The sequence below is a fragment of the Cygnus atratus genome, chromosome 1, assembly GCF_013377495.2.
Source record: "Cygnus atratus isolate AKBS03 ecotype Queensland, Australia chromosome 1, CAtr_DNAZoo_HiC_assembly, whole genome shotgun sequence".
Lineage (NCBI taxonomy): Eukaryota > Metazoa > Chordata > Aves > Anseriformes > Anatidae > Cygnus > Cygnus atratus.
The window spans coordinates 129,376,636-129,401,287 of NC_066362.1; the positions used below are offsets into that span (position 1 = coordinate 129,376,636).

General features: G+C 42.9%; 1 protein-coding gene across 4 annotated transcripts in view; it reads left to right on the forward strand.

Annotated features, from left to right (window-relative positions):
* The first annotated feature begins 15,361 nt into the window (after positions 1 to 15,361).
* Positions 15,362 to 24,652, forward strand: part of GPM6B (glycoprotein M6B) — a 109,328-nt gene continuing 100,037 nt past the window's right edge. For all 4 annotated transcript variants that reach the window (XM_035542295.2, XM_050708056.1, XM_035542294.2 and 1 more), the window contains exon 1: positions 15,362 to 15,489. In XM_035542295.2, coding sequence (XP_035398188.1) covers positions 15,486 to 15,489 — 4 coding nt within the window. In that variant the 5' untranslated portion in view covers positions 15,362 to 15,485. The remainder of the gene's footprint in view (positions 15,490 to 24,652) is intronic.

Here is a 24,652-nt window from a genome sequence, read left to right on the forward strand (position 1 = left end):
TCACGCGTGGTATGGTACAAAATGAATGGGAGAGCTGTTGCATCCACTGGGGGAAAACCCTGTCCCAGATTATGTGCATAGGTCTGTTTCTCTTTGAAATGTTTCCCGTGTGGTGGTGATGTCTCCCCTGCATGGTTCAGTACAGAAGACAGAAGGGGGGTGTAGGACTGGGCTGTTCTTACTTTCAACCGAGTTCTTGCTGTGGATGTTTCTATATCCAACTGGTTCTGCTGGCAGAAGCAGAAATTCTGGTCTCCTAAAGTATTTGTGGAGACTTCATACAAGACAAACATTGAACTCCTTTCCCACTTCAGACAAAATATACAAGAAATTTCCTTGCCTTTGTTTCTCGTAACTATTTCTAAGAGGTTTTAGCGTGGTTTGTGAGGTTGAAAGTAGAGAGACCTGGATAAAATGTTCCCTAAGAACTATGCATTAAGGCTTGAGAGAGAGGAATCCACTCTTGTGGACAGAGTTGCTGCCAAATAATCTCTTTACTGTTCCCAAATTTCAAGAGACTGGCTGTTGTTGGTAATTGGCCAGAAGTCCCATTTAGCTGGTAGTTCAGTGGAACTTGGAGATTTTGTGTTCTAAGTCTTATTTTGAATCCTGTGACATTTTGCAGTCCTAAGAAATATCTCAAAAAAGCACATGATCATGGAAGCAATGCAATTGCATTTCAAAAATGCACATTTAGTCAGAATGTCTGGAACGCTCTCCTCTCTTGCACATTTGTATTGCACTGAAATCCTCAGTCATCAGACTACGTACCTTTTTTTGTTCCCTAATTACAATGTTATGCCAGCCTCTCGAATAGAATGCAGCCGAGATGCTGCAGACTTAATTCTTCCTTGTCCAGAATATCATGCCATTGCTTTCAGTTACACCAGCTGCTTTACAGTCCTGCCCAGAGGGAATTAATTCTTCACTTGCTGGTGGTGCTATTTCTCATGAGCTTGTCCCAGCAGAAGAAATTGAACCTTAAAGTCACAAGTGTGAGTTGTCATACAAGCAATTAGTCTTAATTTCAAAAGTTGGTTTTTGTATTTGCTCATCTTCAGAAGAAGATGAAGATGAGCCTCAGAAGAAGAGTGTGTGATTGGTTGAAGATGCTTTTGAAGATTGGAGAAAAATGGTAATTGGTCTTTTTTACTGTAAGCATTCTTGAAAGAAAAGAAAAAAATACTTTCAGAACTGTCACAGTATAAATTTAACATACGGATGAAGCAATGACCTCTCAGTTTCCTATCAAAAGAAAAACTACTTGCACTTACACAGTGGTGACATTGTCAAGGACACTTGTCCTTATAGAATTATTTCCCCATAAAGCAAGTGACAGTTCAGTATGCCTGTGTATACAGGTAAACTGAGAGGAGATTAAATAATTTTGACTAGCATAATTTTTCATCAAAATTATTGTTAAATATTCATTTGATGGTAGTCTTGTATAATGGCTAGCTGCACATGCCTCGGAAGGAGCTTTAATGTAAAGCAACTTAAACTAATGTAGCAGCTTTTATGAAGGATAAATACATATATAATACGTAAGGGATTTGTTCATTCTTACATCTTTTGCTACTTGCAGAAGCTTCTCAGTCATTATATGAATATATTTCAAATATCATCATCTTAATCTATTGCGTTAATCAGAGAACAAGTCTTTGGACAGGAAGCAAGACTGATTCGGCTGCTTAAATCTGGGTTTATAAGTACAATTTTTGGCATGCTGGTCTGAATATTTTGGCTGAAAGAATTACAAAGTGGTCAAGTTTATTGCCTGAACTGTGAAATACAGTCTGTCAAAAAGAAACATCCGGAATCCTGTTGTCCTAATTTCTTAAAAGTATAAGTTTCTGGGGAGTATGCTATTTGATAAATGATACATACATGCTGCAATGAAAATTTGTTTTCATCTTTGTGTGTTAATTCATCAGCCATCTATCCTGTCTAACCTGCTATGTTGCCTCCTATGGCCATGCTAGGATAGTCTAAAGGAAAAAAAATTCTCGTGGACTTTATCCTATGTAGAACAGCATTCTGTAAGCAAGTCTCAGCCGCTCCTGAAGGGTGATTACATTTAAAGTATGAAGTTCAAGGCCTCACGTCCCTTTGTATATTCTTGCATAGCTGGAATTGCTGAGCTAGTGGATAGAGGCATGTGCATTGGAGCTTCGGTAGGTGATGGACCGCGGCTTTGGTATTCGGGTATTCTCTTGGAGACCTAGCTGTTGTAACAGAAGAATTGTCTGGACTTGACCTGTGTAGGTGAGTACACCAGCATCAGTTTTAACTATTCAGCAGGTCAGGAGCTTCTCAGAAGTCATATGCCCAGAAGTAAAGAAAGACCTGGCTTGGTTTGAGCTGTGTGTGTAATCAGGATTCTCTGTGGATGGATTCTATTAATGACATAGTCACAGAAGGATTTTTCCCTTTTAATCATGAATCATTTTGTTCTAAGAAAGCAAGCAAACAGAATATGTGGTTTTTGACAAGAAAATACTTAACAGCCTAATGGTGCCAATGCTACTGGCTGGTTTCCTAAACTACACTGAGATCTTTTGCCTGCAAAGGCTTTTGAAAGGCCAAAATAGACAAAATTGCTGTCCCCATGACTGCTGTATACACACACCAAAAAGAAATACCATTGTGTGGAAGAAGGGAAAAGAAGAATGGAAAGGATTGATAGGGCTGCTTTCCAAAGCTCTGACTCAATTTTTAAACATCATTTTAAACAAAGTAACAGTTCACCAAATTCTGGGCTCAATAAAGCTGTGAGGCAAAAGTCTGTCATGAGCTGTTAAATATGGAGTTAAACCGTTGTGTCTGAATGACACAACGCTACACCTTACTGGATGCTGGGAAGGGATTAAAAAAACACTGCTTTATTCATGGACTTCTTTTCTACTGTCCTCTAGACAGCTGCTGTTGGGTGACAGTGTAGAAAGCTGATGAGACCTCTTACCTGTTTATTATGATTTTCAGAATCGTCCCCTGTGCTTATACTGAAGATAAAGGTGAAATACCAGTCCTGAGGTTCCTCTTTCAGCTGTCCCACACATTTTTTTTTTTTTCCTAGCTACAGAAATCACCCCAGTGGCTCAGCTCCACCAAAGCTCACTGCCATCTTGGGTCTGTCAGCAGCTCGTCTGTGTGATCACTCCCTAGCTGTAAGTCAAAAGGAGCTGAGTGGGAAGAGCCCTCTTAGAAAGCTGTTTAAAGCTTATTTGTAGTGAAAAGGCTTGAGGGAAGCACTCACTTGTGCAATCAGATGAGTAGATCTACGGGGGTGGCAAACTCCACAGACCAAAGCATTTATAAGTTAATGTTGCCACCACTAGAAGAGGACGTATGAGCACATTTCATAGTACTTGCAGCCTTCAAGGGCTTGTCCTGCTTTAGTATAAAAACAATCCCCTCGCACTACTTCCATTAGGCAGGTTCAGCTAGCTTTCTCTATTACAAATCATATAGAAAAATGTGCTTTTTTTTTTTCCTCGCTGGACATACAAGATACGCTTATTTAGGCAAACCCATGAAAAGGTTTATCCCAGGTTTTCTAATTATTTTCTTCATTCCTACTTTCTGTATAGAAGTTAGTTTCTGAGTTTGCAAGCTTGCAGACGCTGTCCCGAGGAGCATACTTAGAAGATTCTGGTCCGTACCCTTTGCTTTGGTGTGAACAGTGGCAGGAACCAGAGGCCCAAGATTCAGTTGCTTAACCCTTTTGGTCTAGCCATGTACAAGCATCCAGCAAGACAAAGCTCATGCCCTTGTGTTTCATAAATTTTGACTCACATAACTAAGCTTTACACGCTTCCGTTGCGTTGGACAGGAAAAGATCTCCTGGGTCATCATGTCTAGTTTTTGTTACCTCCGGCAACCACATTGTCTAATCCATTTCAGAAACTAATTAGGCTCCACTTTGAAACAAATTCCATTTCCTGCCACCCCCACTTCCACTAGTTTAGGCTGTATGGCCTGCTTTGTACTTGCAATGCACAATAGAATACCACGAGTGCTATGAGTTTAGATTAAGTTGTCCTTTGTTAGCTCCAAAACTCGAAACGCAGGTACAGATTATGTACCTTGGCTTCTTTTTGGATTGATTGTGGTGCTGTGATATCCTCCCCGAGCAGAAGGAAAGGAGTTACTGTTGTGACAGAAGTAAATGCTTGAAGTATGTTTTTACTTAAGAAGGAACTCATCAAAGGCCACACTTCTCGTCTGCAACATATTACATGAAGTGATTGAGTAATGGCTGATGGCTCCTATCCCACTATCTTCCTTCCATGCAAAGTGGTGAGGTTGAGCTAAAACTTCAGCCAGTTAGGCTGCAATGCACTCGAAATACAGCAGTTTGATGGATTCCTGACAAGACCGCAGAATATAAATCTGAAATGGACTGTAAAACAAAAGCAAACAAAACAATAGGTATCACATAAATGACACAATCTCTGGGGAGATATTTGTATTCATTATTTTTATCACGTTTCTATATACGTGTTGATTAATTTAGGATTTCCAGTAAGGCCAGATCACCCTGCACTAGAGACCAGAAAGTGTTTGTTATATGCAGTCTTGCTGAGCACAACGTGGTTTTCATTTGCACTGCTCTGCCATTGGGCTACACTCCGTAGGTCTTGGCAGTGCCATGGAAGGTTTTGGTCCTGTTTTGATTCCACACCCCCAAGTGCTCCAGGGACACACGTAAAGTCCTTCCTTAGCACCTCCTCTGAGGAGCCCTGCAGCCAAACTGAGGTCACGGGGTAAAGGGGAGTTGAATGCCAGGTCTTTGTTACTTTATCTTTTCTGCTGGCTGTTGAACTCAAAACATGCAAGCCATACCGCTTATTTCATGGCTTGCTCTTGCTCTGAAAGCCACGATGCTGAGTGTGTGTGACATGACCAGGTCCCGTGGCAGCAGGCCGTGATATTGTAAGCACCAGGTGAGGAATTCATTTCAGGAACACGCCAGAAAGAACAGCTGCACGGTGACAGAGACCATACTTCCTCCAGAACTGCTCTCCTCTACCAGCAAAGACAACAGAGAGAACTACTGACAAAATCAGTGCTTGGTGCTCCCTCCTTTGCTTGTTCAGTTGAGACGGTCCCTCTTCAGGTCACCCGCACCTCCAGTATTAGAGCATCAGCAAGTACCTGTGGAGTGCAGAAGTGCTTCTACAGAGTGCTTCTAAAAAGACTAGTTCTTTGCCCTTCACAAGTGTGTTTTATGGCACAGACCCACTCTGGAAGGATGTCCTATACTTTCCCTGTCAACAGCAGTTAAATCTTGTTTGGAAGGGGAAAAAAGAGCTGCCTTAGCATGGTCTTTGTCTTTTCCCTTCTGTAGCTCTTTTAGTCTCTTAGTGTTACCTGCATTATTCAAGTCTAGCAAAATTAAATTTCTTTCTACAGCATGGCTATAACCAAAGCTTTTTTTTTTTTTTGAGTAAATACATTGATAATAATTAACCGCACTAGTGGCTTGTGTTACATTGTGAAAATTGTCATTCCAGGCATAGACTGCAGTGAGATAGTCCCCCTCCGCTTAAAAGAATTGTTCAGCTCAGTCCAAGAAGGTATCACATCCTACTGGAATACAGCATGCCAATAATTCATATTGTTGAAACTTTAAAATGCCATATTAAAAAGTGGTAATTGAACAATTTTATTTAGCTTGTTTAAATTCCTTAATGCCAGGCTTTTGAGGTGTGAAGTGATGTAGAACCACCAGAATGCTAGAAAGCATACAACAGGATCTCAGGTGCAATGTAGATTTTTTTTTCTAATAGAGTGCCCGAGGTTACAAAAATAATCGTGAAGAAGTGACAAAAAGTGCTGAGTTTGCTGATTTTCCAACATTATTTTCATTTCTTGGTTTCCAGAAATAAAATCAGATAATTTTTTTATACTTCTTAACTAGGCAACCTTTAAAATGTTGAATGGTTTTAGGTAGTCACACTTTGCGGTGCTTGAAATAACATGTGAATGCACGCTCAGCGTAGGAAAAACACCTACACTGCCTCTCCCACTGCTGCCATCGCCGCAAAGCTACCTGCAATTAAATGGATATGCACTGCGATGCATTTTTTCTGCCAATGTCCCTCATACTTCAGATCTCTGAGGACCCAGCTGAACAATTTCCAGGTTTTTTCTTCCCTCCGTCGTTTTCAGCTTACCCGTGTTTTCCTCTTTCTCTCTGATATTCTATTTCTCCAAGTTTCTCTCCCAGCTCTGACTTAGCTTGTAACCCTCCACCCCAACACGTGCTTTTGGCAGCCAAAAGTCTCCCAGCTCCTGCACTCCTCTCCATCTCCCATAGGTAGTGGACGAAATGCTGCCCAGACACCCAGCAGCCAGCAGAGCAAGTGAGAAGGACTAATCCAGATGACCAGAACAAATGCTGAAATCAGAGTGCCAAGACCCTTACCACAGTGTTGCCCTCAGCACCTGCTTAGCAGCTCCAGCCCCGACCTGGCTGAGGGAGGATCACCCTCTCCTCTTGTCCTGGTTAAACCACAAAACTCACAAAACTCCCTCCCTACCATGCCAGTGGTGGGAAGGGTGTTGCTGCCAAGTCATCTCTGGGCAGACTCCACCTGGAGTAAATATCCCACTGACCAAAGCCCTTCTAAAGTCGCGGTGCAATGAAGCCACCAGGATCCTGTTGAGCACCGGGGGAAGCTTTTGAAAGATTTTCCCCTTAGTGGGAGGAATTACTGGATACAGAGCCTGGGCTTCACAATCCATCTGTTTAATTTGCAGTGTGTCTCAACAGTACATCTCTGTCAACTCCGTCTCTTCAATGGAAAGGCATAATTGTAATTTAGGAGCTCAGCCATTTGAAAGACCAACCAAGCAACCATGATCTATTCCCACCCAGCAAATGAGGATGTTGCTAAGGCAGTTTCTCAATTTAAGAATCATTTTATCTCTTTTCTTCTCTCTTTTCAGCCCTCTTTGCCAGCTGGCATCCTGTTTCCTACTTTTGCAGCAGGCACTGCTTCAGCTCAGCTTGATCCTTAGGAGGGGGAGCAGTAGCCTATTTAGAGCTTAAAGCCCGTGGGGATTTACTGGCTGGAGCCCCAGAGAACAACCTAGCAAGAGGCTGACGAGGGCACTTGGCCAGATCATCTCCAAAACACTACTGCTAAAGGAACCCGATAGTCATGTGAAGGAAGCATCAAATATGCAAAATGCAGCACACATAACATGCAGATAATAGCATAAGGTAATGGGCCCTGTCTCGAAATAATACCACTCTCATAACCACAGGCAATTCCAGTATTTTCTGTTCAATTCCAGTGTCCTCTGAATGTGTCGTATCTGTAATGTACCAAAACTCCCACAGGCTCCAGCAGGACTAAGATGTAGTGTGAAACCCTGGCTAAAACACAAGGAAGACATTTCTCTCACACAGAAACAGGCACAAACTCGGGAATAAATGTGATCCAGGAAGTAATTAGATAAAGCCATTGATAATTTCATTTGCATATAAAATAATAACAATAAAGGAAGCTAAATTATCCTGTATATACAGAAACCCTGGGTGTTCAGGATTGGTTAGTCATTATTCTCTTGTCATATAAAGCGATTCAGCCTGCAGCTGCTTTTTTGTTTTAGAAATCCAATTCAACCAAGAGAATTGAAACATCATTAGCAAACCCACTGATTTATCCACCGGTGAAGTGCTGATACAGGCGTCTATGCCTGCTGCTAATAAATTCTCTACACAGCAGCGTTTGCTCTCTCTAGAGATCTCCCCTTCTTCTAGTGGCTACGGGTTTCCAACTTTGCTGCTGAAATTTGTTTTCTACCACCAGGGTCCTGGGCAGTCACCTCCCCGCTCCTCATGGCATCATCCCATTGCAAGGCACAACTTGAAACAATTTCTGTGTCCTTTTCAAGGTGGACACCAAGCAGTGAAGGTCCAAGGGCTGTTAGAAGTGCCCTTGCTTTTTAGGAATCATTTCCCAAGCTGCAGTTTCAATAACTTCTTTGACGGTGCTGGGTCATCTTTTTCTGATAAGTTTACGTGATGTTTGGTGTACCTTTGGCTTTTTCATCTTTTAAAGAACAACAAGTTATTGCCTTTGAATATGGGAGGCCAGAATTAATATTGTAGGCTATCTGACTGCTAAGAAACACTTCAGTTTGGCCTGAACTTAATTTAAAATAAAACATACAAAAAGAATCCAAATCCACCCATGACAGTAGCCCACATTTAATATATCTCTAATAAAAAGGTTTATTGCATTCCTCTCTTGAAATGGTATTATTTTTCTTCTTGCTGAGCATGATATTCACGATAACTAGAATCAGATAACAAGAGTCCTAAGAGAGATCTTTGTCTTAAAAATACATGCTCTTCAACCTATCTTATGTATGCTATAAATGAAAGGCAAAATGATAACTAATACCTGACAGGTTTATTTACTTTTTCATTTCTCAAATTGGAGAATGAGTATATATGTGTGACTAATGTGTCCTACTTTTTTATTTTTAATCATATGCTTATGTGTTTCCAAAAATTCAGTGTCTGGACTGAAAATAAGGGGAAAATGTTCATATTTGGAATAGATGTTTGGATTTTTTTTTAATATGTTTTTTAATCTGGGGTATGAGATATCAAACTAATTTTCTAAAGCCAAGATTTAATATCAAACTTGATCTTGTTATTTTTCAAGTTCTTCCCTTGCATCCTCAGCCTGGTTGGGCTTTCCTGGAGTGCTGTCACTCAGCTGGCCAGGTTGGCTGATGCTTTTTTATTTCTGAATGTCACATTTCTGGCAAGTTTAATGTGTTTGTCTGGCTGCGAAGCCAGAAGGAGGCGAAGCGTTTCCATTATCAGCAGACCTGAAACCACTCCTTCCTTCTAAACCCACACTTCACAGAGCTGATGGAGGCCTTTGCAGCTCATCCCCACTTCTGCTATCAACCAGTGAAGAACCTGCAGGGCTGTAGCAGCCGTCATAGCTCACACAGCTCAGGACACCCATCCCCTGCAGTCTGTTTGCACTATACCACTGCACTGCTGGGCATGCTGAGTAAGTTATACCACTGCTGAGTTACTGAGTCACTCTTTTCTCCAACACATCACATTTTTGCCACAAACCGCAGCTCGGAGTATAGCCATTTGCTAGAACTGGACTCTGCAAGGCAAGAAGAACAGCAGAGAAGCAATAAAATGTAGTGGGGAAAACCAAAAACCTAACCAAAAAAAAAAAAAAGCACCACCACCAAACCCAAACCAGCATTTCAAAATGTATATTAGTGAACAACTAAAGCTGGGTAGCCCATTATGAGAGAATCTAACTCAGCTTTAAGTCTTAGGCACCATTCATGTTTACCGAGCAGAATTAAAACCTTCTGTAGTAAGTTATGAGCTTTTCCCTATTGACAGAAGTGAAAAAACGAGAACTAAAATGAAATCAGCTGGCTGTTACTCAACCTCCTCTGTCCAGCTGGATCAAGGAAAAGTGTTAAAATGAGTCCTGCAATTTTCCTTCCCCTGCTCTTTGAGTCTGATTTTCAGTTTGAAAAAAAAAAAAAAAAAAAAAGGCACCTGAGAATGTTCTTAAATGCTCTCTGTGACTGCCATCAAAGGAGTTTTCTACTTTGGAAAAAGAGAGAGAGCCTTGTCTCAGAATGTGCTTTTGCCAGGAATCCTGTCCTGATTAGGCTGCCTTGGAGCGATTTCTTGGGTGGGTGCCATGCTGAAGTTATTGGACGGCAGCCATGTGTTCAGCACTCTAGAAATAAAGTCTATTCCGTTAATTTGCAACTCAACATAAAACTTGGGTTAAGTCTATTGATACTGCTGGAGGGTGGGGCCAACATACATATGTATGCAATTATTTTCAGGATATTGCAATAAGCACGTATATGGTCACACAGAAGTTGCTCTGAAGTCGAATTCTAATGTTCCTTGGGTATGCATATTGCCCCCGTCTGGTTTCTTCATTTGCAAACTATTCCGAATTCAAATCTCCCCACTGGTACTAATGAAATGTTGGATAATCCATACCTTTGAGTCAGCTCCTCCCAAAGACAGCAAAGTGGCCTCTCCAGCTCACATGCTCCTTACCTCACAGCACAGCAGTAACTCAGCAAAGCACTTCAGTAAATGTTTATACCCGAGTCTGCTAGACTGAACACAACATCTTTGGCCAAATTCAAGTGCATTTCTGAGCCTAAACGTGTTGAAATGAAGCGTGTGGAAGAATGCCTTCTCCGGGCGATCGTTTTATCGTGACCCGGACAGCAGGAGGTGGGATTTTTCTCTCCCTCCCTTGGAGGTGGGGTTGTCAGCATTTCCCATGCACATTTTGCAGATTCATAAGGGAGGGGGAGGATGAAACCAGGGGACTCCACATTGGAGGAAATTCATACCAGCTTGTATTTTTTTCTGTATAACACACATCAGTCCTCAGAGATGTTAGCTTATTCTTTTTCACTCACAAATTTTTGACTCCATAAAATGGTTTACTGAGACCATCCGTGCAATTTCAGACCTCACGTTAACTCCTACATGGTTCCCTACCGGGTCTAGGCCACCTCCACAAAGTGCAGAAAGGTAAAGGTGCAGAAGCAAGAGCGTGCATCCAGAAGAAAGACCGTGGATGATACTCCCATCCTCTTCTCTCTGGTCTCCCCCCAGGCCCAGATGTCTCATGGACACCCACAGAATACCCATGCATGTAAGAGCAAAATGCCATGCAAGTGAGGTCCAGCATGTAGAGCTAAGTGAAAGACGACTCTTTAGTTGCCCAAGGTCCTATTCTAAACACTATCCTTCATTTTCGATGATATATATATATATATATATATATATTTAACTTTAAAATCACAAAGTGACATTAGTTATTCTGCAACTTGGAGTATATGAGACAGAGAGGAGTTTATCTTTTAACACTGAAGATGTATTTAGTACTCTGTAATTAACACCAAAATGGTAATTACTAATTTTCAGATAAAATTAACTATGGTTCATTGGGAAAAATTATGCATTCTGTTGAATATATAATTATATCTATTCTAAAGCAATCACTGCTGATATTTACATATTGCGGAACGGTTGCTGAGAATGTGACCTAGCTGGTAATAAGAAGCAGTTTTGATTTTGAAGAGTATTTATTCCATATGCTATTGTACCTGAATGTTAATTTCCAAGGGGAGTATCTACATGCTGGGTAGCTGGGTAAACTATCAAATCACTTCTCGTTTTTCATCTTTCTCCTTCCATCTTTTCCCCCAGACTATGCAAGGCCAATGATCTGAAGAATTTTGCGCAGCTTTTTGCTATATGAACTTTCCAAACAGCTCTGTGCAGTGAGGACTAAGAAGGGGTTTTGGTAGCAGCAGTTGGAGTGTAAAGCAGATCAGCACCGCATAAAAGGTACAAATGACACAGGAGAGCGTGAGTCATTCTCCTTAATCTACACCGAGATGCTGAGTTCAAAGCACAGAAAGGTCACCGCTTGTTCGCACGCAGATGACAGTACAAAGTGATCCAATTGTCATTTTATTTCTCTTTAACATCCACGGCCTCTGTAACGCCGCTTTGAACAGAAGATCACATGGGAGAGAAAAACCCCAGCATGCCTCAACTGTATGGGGAATCAGAAGTTCAAGACAGAGAGGACTGCCAAACCCCATGGAGATAGGCCTCAGAGAACACTCACCGACACTAGAATGGGATGTTATCACTTCTGATTCCCTTAAACCTAAAATACACTCGTGTTAACATAGAAAGGGAGGCTGCCTCATGAGCCCCTGATTTTACAAGGTTTTGGAGATTTGCAGGATTTTTGTAAAATCAAGTGTATGAGTGGCATCCTATGTACTCCCTCTAATCCTCTGGAAAGTGGAAATGACTGTTACCCATTGGCACCACTCATGTAGCAGTCAGACATAATACGAGTAGCCACCGAGTTCCCTCTTAGCACAGGGGGCCACGGGAGGAGGGTTCACACGCAGACAGCAGTGGGACACTGTGTGAACTGGGATCCGCCAAAGCAGGTGTCCCACTAGAACACTTCTGCACTGAAACACTGCCTTTACTGCGATAAAACCACAGAATCATCTAGGTTGGAAGAGACCTCCAAGATCACCGAGTCCAGCCTCTGACCTAACACTAACAAGTCCTCCACTAAACCATATCACTAAGCTCTACATCTAAACATCTTTTAAAGACCTCCAGGGATGGTGACTCAACCACTTCCCTGGGCAGCCCATTCCAATGCCTAAAATTGGAATGTAAACAAAATAAAAATAAAAAAATTTATTAAAATTAAATTTATTAGAAAAAGAATTTTAATAAAATTAAAATGTTTAGTCAAAGCTAAAACATGAAGTGGGAGCATACTGCTTTTGGTTCTGATTTTAATGGGAAGGGCTTCTGCATGTAGGGCAATCTGTCTGGTTGCATGTCCCAAGGAATGACAGTAGGAGTGGGAAAGGGGGAAAGCAACCAAGTAGCAGCAGCCACCACATGGATCTGTCCAGGGATTCATTTTAGAGCTGGGCTGTTCTCCAGTGAGAAAGAGAGAACACGCACAGAGCCTGGTAAAAATAAATAAATAGATAAACATGAATAATTATATACAGTCAGCCTCCTTTACTTTGGAAATCTGTTCCACCACTGATGGCTGGCAATGGTCAAATAAGGTAAAATCCAGAGTTTCAAGCTAATACAGTGCCCTCAGTTACACCTGATGAGACATTCCTTTTCGTCCTTGGCTCCTATCATCGTCTTGACTGACCTGGGTATTGACTGCTGAGCTTCAATTTTCTTCTGCAAATCAAACAGCCTCCCTAAAACATCCCCAGGGAAGAGCATACCGCCCCGCCCTAGGTTACATCAAGCACATTTCTACGGGGAGTGGAAGTGTTTCTTTAGAAACCTGCCATCACCACCCCGGTGCAATGGCAGCACTGCAAAATACACAGAAGGGTTTGCGGGTTGTTACCCGAGCTGTGGAAAAGGTTTCAAGCACCCAGTGTAGACAATGAATAACCTTCATCAGCACAGAATTGGAGCCTTTGCCTTCTCTTTTATGGACTAAACTTGCAACAGCACCAGCACACTGCTATTATCCCTTAATGCCAGGATTGCCTGGATCACCCTGGCTTCCCACAGCATTTATAGCAGCCTTTTGCACAGCCTCACAGCTACCGGCCGCAGCACCCGAGGAGTCCTCCAGCCACTGAGGCTCACTGAAAAGCTGTGTAAACCAGCCTGACTTTCCTCTCTGTTATGTACTGGATAACAGAGTAAGGGCAGGGAGCACGATCCATGCCTTTCCCTGACAATGCGACTAGGAAAGAATTCATAGTTCAGAAAGAATTCTTGCCTTCCTGACCTCACGGAGTACTGCAGCTTCCTTTTGCCCAAGGAAAAGCCCTGTGCTCACCACTCTGCTCATCAGAGACTAAGTTCGGTATCTCTGTGACTGGAAATCCCCATTGACTGCGGAGCCATGGCCAATATTTGGACAGCTGCTCTCTGCTGTGCTCTCTGGAGAGAAAAATGACCAATGTTTCTGAGGATGATGGAAAGCTCATCAAGGGCAGCGAGTGTCTCACATTAGTGCATCTCGCAGGAATGCTCCCCCTGTGTTTTGGTGCAAGCCCATAAACCCAACCCAGATGGTGATGGCCCTGTTGGTCAGCTTCCCTTGAGCAGCTCTGCCCTCAAGTTTCCACAAACTTACTCAGAGATGTAAACATGGCCAGAATCAGGGACATATTTTTCAACTGCTCCTCCTAATATCAACAAAGCAGCGCACTGCCAGCGCTTCACAGAATGTAAATTTAACTAAGGAATTTATTTTTTTAAATAAAACAGACCCCCACCAGTACACAGTGAAAACACATCAAGGTGCTCTTACCTTTTGCTTTCAGCTCCCATCGTATTTCAGTGCTATTTAGTGCCACTCTGGTTAAGGGTCATGTGCTATTTCCATAATTAATCTCATTCTTCAAAGGTGTGTAGCTCGTCCACTTTAATACCTGGGGGGACTGGAAGCAACTTGCAGCGATCAGCTTTGCTATGACTTTTTCCTGTCTTTATAAAATGGGTTACTCACTCAATCCTCTTGTTGCCTCTCCGAGAAGGAGCACTTACTCCCTGCTCCCGCAGTACTCGCAAGGTGTTAGGCCTGTAGTTCTAAGGGAAAAACATAGATCTTTCTTAATCGATGCAAAAGCCTCAAGTGATTTTGCCCTGAGAGGGTGGGATTTTGCTTTTGGTGGAAATGAAGGCACAGCTTTGACATTGCAACTTCAGATGTGAACACAGGCACACTGCTTCAGGAGCAGGGGTCTACAGCTGCAACACGTGAACCGACTTCCCTGGAAAGAAGTGTTCTCACTTTTGTCATCCCATTGCCTTCCATCCTTTATTAATGTGTGTTCGGAAGCAATCTGTCTCATTTAGAGGGGAATAATACGGTTGTGTACTTTAATGGATCATTTTGTTAATAATCATGGGAGAAGTTGAAATATATCCATACACTGCAAGTAAATAACAGAAAAGGAGGCTACTGTTATCATGGCAAAGGCAAGGGAAATGTGTGCCAAGTGCCCAATTAATGTAAATCAGCACAGGCTGGTTGATATTAGTCCTCTTTTATTCTGGCTGAAGAGCTGGCCTTTGCATCTTAAGTAAGCAAATTGCTGCTAATGGTAGGAGCCCAACTGAGAAAATCAGTGCAGCTTTTCTGACTTTTCTGCTCTCTTCCACATGTGTTGGCTGCGACCGTGAGGACTTCTGCATGACACAACTATTTCTGTGCAATATGACTATTTCTGTCTCCAGTGCATCTCAATGTGGCTTCATAGGTGAGCAGAGAAGCTGCCCCTATGCTTCCAAGCCACCTCACCCGCTCTGTGGGACTCCCTTCCCCTGTGTTTTTCCTAAGGGATAGGGTACATTTCTTCTAATGTTTGAAGAAATGTTAAAACAAGTCCCTGCGTGCAGTCTTGTGGCTGGAACACGGTGCAAGCGATGCATCCCAACGCTGTAGGACCTCATCCCGGGCTGGGAAGAGGCTGCAAAAAGTACGAAGCTGCGGACATCAGGGGAATTGCGTTGTGTCGGACACCTGAACCGCAAAACTCTTGAGCAGCAAGCCGGGCGGGAAGAGGAGCAAGAGTGACGCCCCCCCGGCCTCGGGGGTCGCAGCCGGGGCCCCCAGCCCCGCTCGGGAGGCCGCTGCCGTGCCGGGTGGGCGCGGGGCGGCGCTGCTTCGCTCCGCTCCGCCGTGCCCCGGGCCGTGCCGTGCGGGGCCGTGCCGGGCCCCCCCGGACGGCGCAGGCAGGCGGGGACATCCCCGCCCCTCTCCCCGCCCGAGGCGAGCGGAGCCCGGCACTGGGCGAGCTGCGGCCGCTGCCCTCCGCAGCGCATCCCGCACAGCCCGGCTCGGCACGGCCCCTGCCCTGCGCCCCCATCCCCGCCGCGCCCCTCACGGAGAGAGCCAGCCATGGGTAAGCGGGGAGGTGCTGGTTTGGGGGGGGGGTGAGCCAAACCCGAGAAGGGGCGTTTTGGGGAGGGAAAGGGTCCCCCGAGCCCTCCGCGCCCCCCTCCTGCCCTGCGCGCATCTTGTGCGGGGGCGCCTCCAGCCGCGCAGTTCGGGGGCGGCGGGGGTTTCTGCTCCTGTCCCCCCGGGCTTTTGGGGGATCCCCTCGGGTTAAGCAGTGCCGGGGGTGTGTGGAAGGAATGGGGGGAAAAGCAGCGGATTTGGGCCCGCCCGGCAGCGCCGTGCCGAGCGGCTGGTGTCCGTCCGTCCGCCTGTCCGTACGGGCACGCTGGTGCTGGCACTGCCTCTGGTTTTAATCGAGAAAAGAAGGGAGAAGGAAAAAAATATACATAATCTAATTACTCAGTCAAAGGAAGCTGCCAGAATTCCTTTGGTTGCTACTTGGTTAAATTAATTTGCATCGCCTAACTCCGTAGTTTCTAAATGCTCGTTAACTGGCTTGTTCTCTAGCTCACAAAAGATCAGGCTCCCGTAGCACTGAGGTCTTTTCGCTGAGCTTTTCTTAACTTTCCAATACCCCTCGAAGTACATGCTGGAGCACTGGGTCCTGCTGCCTCTTCAACTCTGAGCGCTGGAGTAAAGATAGCGGCTCAATTGTCTGTACCAGAAAGCTTGGGCTCTGCCTGCCTGGTCTGATACTCACTTTTTGGACTGTTTTTGCTATGTACACCTTTGAAATTGATGTTAAATGAAACTGTAAAATTGACTGCCTCTCCCATGTCTCAGTGTACTTCTCTTAACAAAACCTTTTACTTTACTGCCACGGACTTGTCAAATAGATCTTCTTTCTCCTCTTCCATCCCCACTACAAAAGTTTTCTGCTATGTTATTAAGAAAAGTGTGTTTGTTGGATTACAGCATCTTATTCGGGGATGGTGTTGGTACAATTCATTAGATGGTAATATATATAAAGTTGTTCTTAAGTCTTTGCTGCTAAGTTTGTGAAATGATCTTTCTTCAGTAAATTGCTAGGGATTTGACGTCAAAAAGCTTTTTCAAGTCCTCATAGGTGATTCATCTTGAAGAAGCAAGTCTTTACTTTAGTGCTAAAGCCTTAGAAGAACACAAGCATTGGTTTCGCAAGGTGTGGGTCTGTACATAATGTATGGTTTGTGTCCCTATAGAATGTATTGTCCTGTTGAGAAAAGAGGTGTGGAAGGAAGAAAACGTTTCTTGAATGTTTCGCTGGTAATAATGGCACAACCCCCCTGTGTCTGCCGGCTTCTTGTCTTAGAAATGCTGTGGGACAGTCTGGTTGTGACCCATCAGGAGAGGGGGCTTAGCACAGAACCTTTAATAATTTACAAAGAGCTCACAAAAACTAAGTCTTTGTCAGCTGGTGAACTAGTCCTTCGTGAATGCAACTTGCTGTTTGTGCTAGCACGTAAACACCATTGCCTTGCCGTGGCGCAGGCTGAGGCTGCTCTGGCTGTCCGACCAGGATTTGTTGGGAGCTTCAGCACTGTATCGAGCTTGCTGATCCTATTGCAAGGATGCGTTTGGCTGTTTCTAATTAGGACCATTTGAATTGTCCTTACTCAAGCAAAACTTTTGTGTAAGACTGGCCCACTGAGACTGATCTATTTTTTTATTTTTTCCTTTTTGGAGCTGCTGAGAGCCCACTGCTGCAATTGACTGCATTGGGCTTTTGGCTCACTCATCACTTCTGAAAGTCAGGCCCATTGTATTTAATTACGGGTTACATCGGCTCTAGAGTTGTCCTTAATAACCACCTTAATAACCCATCCTTGCACAAAGAACCACCCATTAGCATCTCTTACATCGCAGCACAGATTTTCTCAAATGCCAGGTCTCACCTTGGGAGGGGGGAATATTTTACAAAATGAACAAAAAAAAAAAAAAAAACACCACAAAGCGCTTTTGTTCTAAAAATTTAAAAAGCAGCAAACGAATGCCTGTGTGATTGTGTAGTTTCATACCTTTTCTTCTTTGTGCTTCACCAAACTGTTGATTTCAAGTAAGAAGAGTGGTTGGAGCAGAGTGGGTACATACACTGTGTTTAGTGGTGTTTTTTTTTTCTTCCTTTTGTTTTTCCAAGTTGCTGAAGCAAACACTGTGTGTGAATGGGGGGGTGAAACAGTGCCCATCTTCATATGGGTGTGCGCAGGTGCTGTGAGCAACCGCTGCCCTGCAGCGCCCACAGACCTCAGGAGGTTCAGATATTCCCCTGGCCAGGGTTTCTCCTTATAAACAGCTGGGGGCAAATCCTGAAAGAAAATCAGCCCTCTCTCTTTCTGTTCAGCTGTATGCTTTGTCCAGGCGGGAGCTGAGATCTTTTGTGTATCACAGTAATAGTAAAATCCGATTAGTATCAGTCATTAAGGGTGGGTAGATTTCAATTGCAAAGTCTTGTCGTCCATATTCTATTAAATCTTGCACCGCTTAAATATATTTAACCTTGTTCCTAATTAAAAAAAAAAAATGTTATTAAGTTTATCTTCTCTTAAAACCTGTGAAGTATAAATTTTTTTACTCCTGTCCTTTTCCTGTCTCCACAACACTTGCTTAGGCTATTAACAAGTGCTTAAATTTGCCTTTTTGCTGTAATCTCTCTTGTCTGAGAAGGAGGCGGAGGAGAAAATGTTGTGCATTTCAGATATTTGCCAGTATCCTAAAAAATCTGTGGTTTCACCATATTTACAGGTTCTCTCTCTTTCTCTCTTCCTATGCATGTGGTTTAGTAATATAGGAAATCTGCTGTCCCTGTGTGAATTATGATATGTCTGATAGATCTGGAAATGGTACGTTTTGGAAAAGCACACTGGGTTATAGATTTTTACCCGCTGGAGAGCTGAACTGTGGAAGTGCTTTGATTATCTGTCTTCTTCAGTGTATTTCTATAATTTCTTAAACCAGTTGAAACCTGTACGTCACTTCCAGTGCCTTAAGTACTTTAAGCATTTAATTAATTTTCTCAAGCGAGGTATCTTTTCTCAAGGTTGCTTCTGTGTGTCATTCTGCCAGAACTTGTGGTGTTGAAGCACCATTTTCTACATGGTATTTGTTCAACAGCCTTTGTTTTTCAAGATTATTGCTATCTAAAGTCATTGCTATCTCTCAAAAAAATAAAAAATCCTGAAATGTACTTTGGACCAAGTTAAAATAAATTGAAAATAAACCTGGAGAAGCCTACTTCTTGGAATGTCTCACATCCCTTGTGCAGAAGCATCGTGGTGTGGCATTCTCCCTGAGTGGAGGTGTGCTTTCATGGTGTGGATTTTGGGACAGACTGTACTTGCACTGATGGTGTTTGGGTGTAAATACGTTGCTATCTTTCTAGAAGTGCAAGAGCACTGTATGCAATGAAATTTCACTGGGGGAGACCTCCGAGAACATCTTAAAGAGTTTGTGGAAACCATGGCATGTTTAACTCTTGTATTTAATTCATCATGCAGTTATTCCTGCTGAAATTTCCAGGTTTCTCTTACGGTTCCTCCACTTTTGCATCCTGCTGGATGTGCTGTTAACCCTGTCCAAATGCAAATGCGCCTGGTGCCCATGACTGCATCTGTCTCTCCTTGATGTCTGTATGGGTATAGGAGTGATGGAAATTAAAACAGGTGAGTTTGGGTCTGAGCTGTGGTAAGCAAACCTAAGGAAAGAGTGTAATCTCCAGGTGGCAGCAAGGACATAAAAGATGTTGTATTAAATGAACGGGTCACAGCTGAACCTGTTGGTCTCTGTACAGATGCAGAAACCTGCATTGGGAACATCACTATGTAAATACCCAACATGGGTAAAGGACAAAACAAGGGCAATGGAGTGTTAAGGTAGCCTCATCCAGGTTATACTCAATGGAGCATGTGGCCTGGAGGAAGGTGACTTCAAGTGGCAGCGCCAGGGATAGATCCAAACCTCATGGACCTCTCCATGCCTTTCTTCTGCAATTAGGTGTGAACGTCTGGGCCTAGCTGTACCCTTCGAAATTCGCTGCCACCCATCCCCTATGAGCACAGCAAAGAGCAGCGGGGTACAAGGAAAGGTTCAGCATAACAGGTAGCATTGTATGTGCTATTTAGTCCTCACTGTTCTCCTGCTTTCTATTGCTGCTCTGCTTTGGTGCTTTGGCAGTCTCCTTCTCCACAATTACTTGTCTCTTGGGTTTTAGACTCAAAAGCTTGCATATGGAGCCGTGGCTTGGGAAACATTTGCAAGCAACACAAAGAACTATGAGAATTCCAGATTTTTTGTTCTCCGTGTTTTTTGAGCTCTTTGACTAGCAGCAATTTCAAAATGTGAATGGAGCTTATGTTTCATTAATAGAAAGATGTGCCTGACACAGAGCCATTGAGTGATGTAAAACGGTGCTTTGCTGTGCACCATTTGTGTGCGTGTTTGCTTTATGCTTTGATATTTGAACATGTGTCATGCTTGGAAATTTTAACCTAGAGGAATACATAAAGAAAACAACTTTCCAGGAGTGTTTGTACTTTGTGTTTGTTGTTTTTTCTTTTTGCCTGGTGTGGAAGAATTTTGGAAAGGACTGTGATTCACAGATAGTGGGAACATGGGTCATGAAAACTGAACCTACTGAAGGCACAAACTGATTTGGAGTATCCAATTTAAGACACAACACTCATAACTTTGTGCTTTTTATTAAGAGCACAGAGAAATCATTGCATGAAGCAGCCTGAAACTCTGTATTCATCTACGTTCCTTTGGTGCCAGTGAAAACACAAGAATTGCCCAGGTCGAAGCCATACAGAAAGTGGAGAGTAGGATTGCACTGATGGCAAACAGGGCAAACCTTGCTCCTGCACCGTGAGTGACTTAGGAAGGCGAGCAGCTAGCCTGCCTTTCAGATTTGTGGTTTGTGGACTGGCGGTTAGGAGGACACCTGGTGTTAAGAATACAGCTGGCCTAGAGTCTATGGAGATCTGCGAAACGGAGTAAGTGATGGGATTCTAGCCAGAGGAGGATTAAGTTTTGAGTAGTGCGCTGTTTTTCTTAATATTGGAAACATATATTTCAGTTTATCAGTGTTTCTGCTGGGCTGGAGCTGCAGAGCCTGTTGCTGATGGCTAACCAGGGAAGAATCTGCCTTCCTCATCCAGCCAACAAGTCCAGGCTAACTTAGGCTCTCCAATAGCTGTTTTTCATTCTACCTTGTAATCTGCATTTTTGTCAGCTTGCACGCTAGGAAATTCTTTGAGATGTCTAATCCTGTGATACATGGAGCGTGCACAAGCAAAACCGTGGGAGGGCGTCAGCGTTGGTTGTGCGTGATCTGTGCCCTGCGAGGCTGCCAGGGGTGGGAGCAGTGGTGTAGAAACTTGGTTTCTCTTTGAGAGAGAGGTTTCGCACTGAGATTTTAAACTCTCTGGGTTCATATGAGTTTTTTTTTTATATGAGTTATATGAGTATAGTTTGAGTTTATATGAGTATATATTTTTTTTTATATTAGTTTTTTTTTTATATGAGTTTTGCTTAATGGTGCAACACAAGTATTTTACAACCAGAGTTGTAAAATGTGAAAAAAAAATCTTAAGTTGACTTTGGTCAACTTAAGACATCTTCTTAAAGCTGCTTAAATCCTAGATTCTAGGAACCTCACTTGGGATTTGCTGCAAGGGAGTCCTGAACACATCATGCCTGCAAATGCCGTGCAAGTCTGAATTAGTGCAGAGGTCTGGCTGGATCTTCAATACTTTATATAAAGCCTCTTTAAGGAAAAATTTTCAAAGGTTTAAAATGATTGCTGTTTGTGTATAGTCATGCTTTTGCTGCCAGAACTGTGTTGACATAAATGTCATGTGCTTCCCCAAACAAAAGTGTAAAAAACGTTGTATTTGCTAGGAACACAGCTGAAAATAAGTTTGCCACATGGAACTTCCCTTGTGGGAAATCAAATGATTTTCTTGAGCTGCTTAGGCATGTGTTACAAAAAAAAAAAAAAAAAAAAAAAGGTAGTCAGGAGTAAAGAGAACTGACTAGTGGGAGTATGTGAAGCTGAGAACTCCTGATGCAGACACAGGGATCTGCTCCAGCATATCTGTCAAGAGCCCACGATTTGCAAGGTGGCCCAAACAACAACACTTCCTACAACATCTGCTCTGGCTCTGTGATGAGGGCTGGTGTAAAAACCAGGCCTCTTGAAGTCTGAGATATTTGTCGTACCATGCCAGGGGAATATAACAGAGCCTGTTGCATAATCTGTTATTGCCGGCCCACCAGCCAATGAAGTTACTGGGTCCTAAGCTGACAAATGTTCCATTAAAGCAGAGTTTGATGCAAGCAACTACAACGAGAAGGCTTTGTGATACCCGACTGATTTGGCCAGTGCTAGTAATTATTTCCCTGATGTAGTGTATGCCTTCATAGATGCTTCTTCCATTCCAGACTGAAATTAAAGTGGTGATTTCTCATGCTCAGTAATTGTACAATGAAAGCCCCACATCTCAGATATTCCTTTAAGTTTCTAGGCACTAATGACTTGGCATGAAAAATAGCCAGGAAAGTAATTTTGCTTTTATAGTCTGTTATTATTAGTTCTCCCTTTAAATTATTTTTAAACAGTTTGAAAATACCTGTTTTTCTTCTCAACCTTGAGTTGTGGAAAGCATATAATAGATAGATCTTTAATCACCTCCTCAAATTCTTCTACGAGATTTTTTGGTCTTATCTGCCACTTACACTTGCAAAGCCATGTGTGAGAAATTGTGGTAATCTATGACATATTCAATTCCTCTTATTCCTCAGTGGAAATCTGAGAGAGGAAGAAAAGAATCAGGAAGGAGAGGAGTCGCTAGGAAATGCTAATATTTTAGAGTAGCCATGACAGACTGAAGGTAACGATTTGGGGAGTGGGTGGAAATGAAAGAAAATGCAAATGAGGTAGCAGCTTTATCAAGACTGGAATGATTTCAGCTTGTAACAGTCAGTAGATTTCACTAAAATGATTATTTTTTTTTTCTTGGAAAGCTTTATCTTTGTATTTTCAGAGGTTTCCCATGACTGCTATCCTACAAAGTTTTACATGTTTCCCCATTACAGTCAGCTCCCCAGTGTGGTTTAGGTTCTTCAGACCATCCTCACAGAGGGGAAATGTTGGATCTCGTGACCAAACCTTGTTCTGTTCTCCTTCGTATCTGCTCCCTGTGAGGTTTTGTGGGAAGGGGTATGTAGGTAGGTAGTTCTCTGTCCCCATTATTCCTACTTTTTTATAAGTACACTTAAATTTTCTTTTCCTGAAGACCATTGGTTTTGTTTGCTTTCACTTCTGGTTCATATCCATCCCTTAGTTGCTATGTGAGTGGGTATATCCCCTTGTGTAATTCTGTGGTTTTGTTTTCCTCGCCATTTTTCCTTGTATAGTGGCAGGTTTTATCTTATCCATCTCCTCCTGCCTTTGGACAGTTTGGGGTTGACATTTGATCCTCTATTGAATGCACTCTCAGTAATCTGATGGCCAAGAGCAAAGTAAGTGATGTACCCATGTTAGAGAAAGAGAGCAGTGGGAAAGTTGGCAGAAACAGCTTTAAAATAAACAGAAAGTTGGGAGATGCCCTGTTAAAGCAAAACAAAGTGATTTCCTGGAGGGAAGTTGAATTAGGTGATCTTTAAAGTCCCTTCTAATCCAAACCATTGTATGATTCTGTGAAGACTTGGCTTTCTGTTGTCACAGTAACTGGAGGGCATGGTACATGTGGAATATTAAGTGTTGTCAAGGCTAATGGGGATGTCCCAGCTGCTGTTAAAGCACGGTGTATAAATGTGTTAATTACTGTATGTTTAATCATTTCTGTTCTTGTAAGAATCTACAAAGAAAATGAATCAGGGAAGTACCAGTGTAGTTACAGTCACCACTATCTGTTTCTTCCCCTGACAAAATGCTTTTAGTTGATAAAGCTTCCCCCCCCCCGCCTTTTTTTTTTCTCATGCTTTATTGGTTGCTCTCAGATTACTATTTCTTGTTTGTAGAATCACCAAACTGATTAGTATGCTGACCACAGGATGACAATTGAGTTTCTGAAACTTGTCTGCCCCCTTAGAATAAATTCTGTTCAAATGGGTTGGAGAACTAGGAACATACTTTCTTCTTCAGTGCCATTGTTAGTTTAATGAGGGATGTTTAATGTTAGTTTAACTGAGGGATGAAAATGGAAATAAAACCTGAGTTTTTGTCAAAAAAAAAAAAAAAAACACCCACCAGCTTTCTGGGAACATGGTATCTCTGTTAATTTTTCCTCTGGCGTGCTAAATGGGTCCTTGTGCAGAACTCCTGGGGAGGCTCCTATGTGGACTTCATAAGATGATGCAGAAGGGGAGAAGTAGTTACCAGTCACAGCGTGAGTTCCTGGAGCATTCCTTTCTCTTTCTTGTGGTATAATACAGGTTTGTGGATTCAAAATATGCCATCATGCCTGCTTAAGTTCTCAACCACTATAATCCTTCTTAAAATACTTGATCCTTAACCCTTTGTTTTTTAGGGAAGAGGCTGGTAAGATCGGAAAGAGGAAAACATGCCTTTTTCCTTTTGTCAGGAAAAGCGTGACTGCTGTGCCTGCGTTCCACATGGTCAGTAGTCTGTCGTCTTCTGTGTCTGTGAGATATCCCTTATGTTACGGCACGTACCTTGTAAATGAAGTGTTTTCTGTTGCCTTGCTCAGAAAATATGTCAAACTTTTCATTGCATATGCTTCATTGCTCCAACACTTGTGCTTTGCATTTGCATCAGGTTATTAGATCTCTGTAGAGAGAGATTTCTTTTCCTCACCCAAATCTAAACACAGGGGAGAAATGATTGCATTTATTTGCCATTTTGATAGTATTTTCTTGTGTCAGGCTAAATTACTGACATCACAGAAGTATCCCAAAATGGAATCGATCCTGAACTGCTATGTGGAGTCCCAAAGACATTCAGGATTTGGCTCGTGGGCACTCCGATGACTTCTGTAGCCATGAATGGACTTGCATTGGGGGCCTTCATCCTCTGCTGGCAGACATGGCCGGAGCTGTGATGCTCAAAGCCTTCAGGCTTGACAGCTGCTGTGTGCCTCCCTTTGTCCTGCAGGGGACAGCTGGGAGGAGCACCCTGCTGATGACAGCCTGCATCCCAGGGCACTCAGGACATACCATGCTGGTGCCTC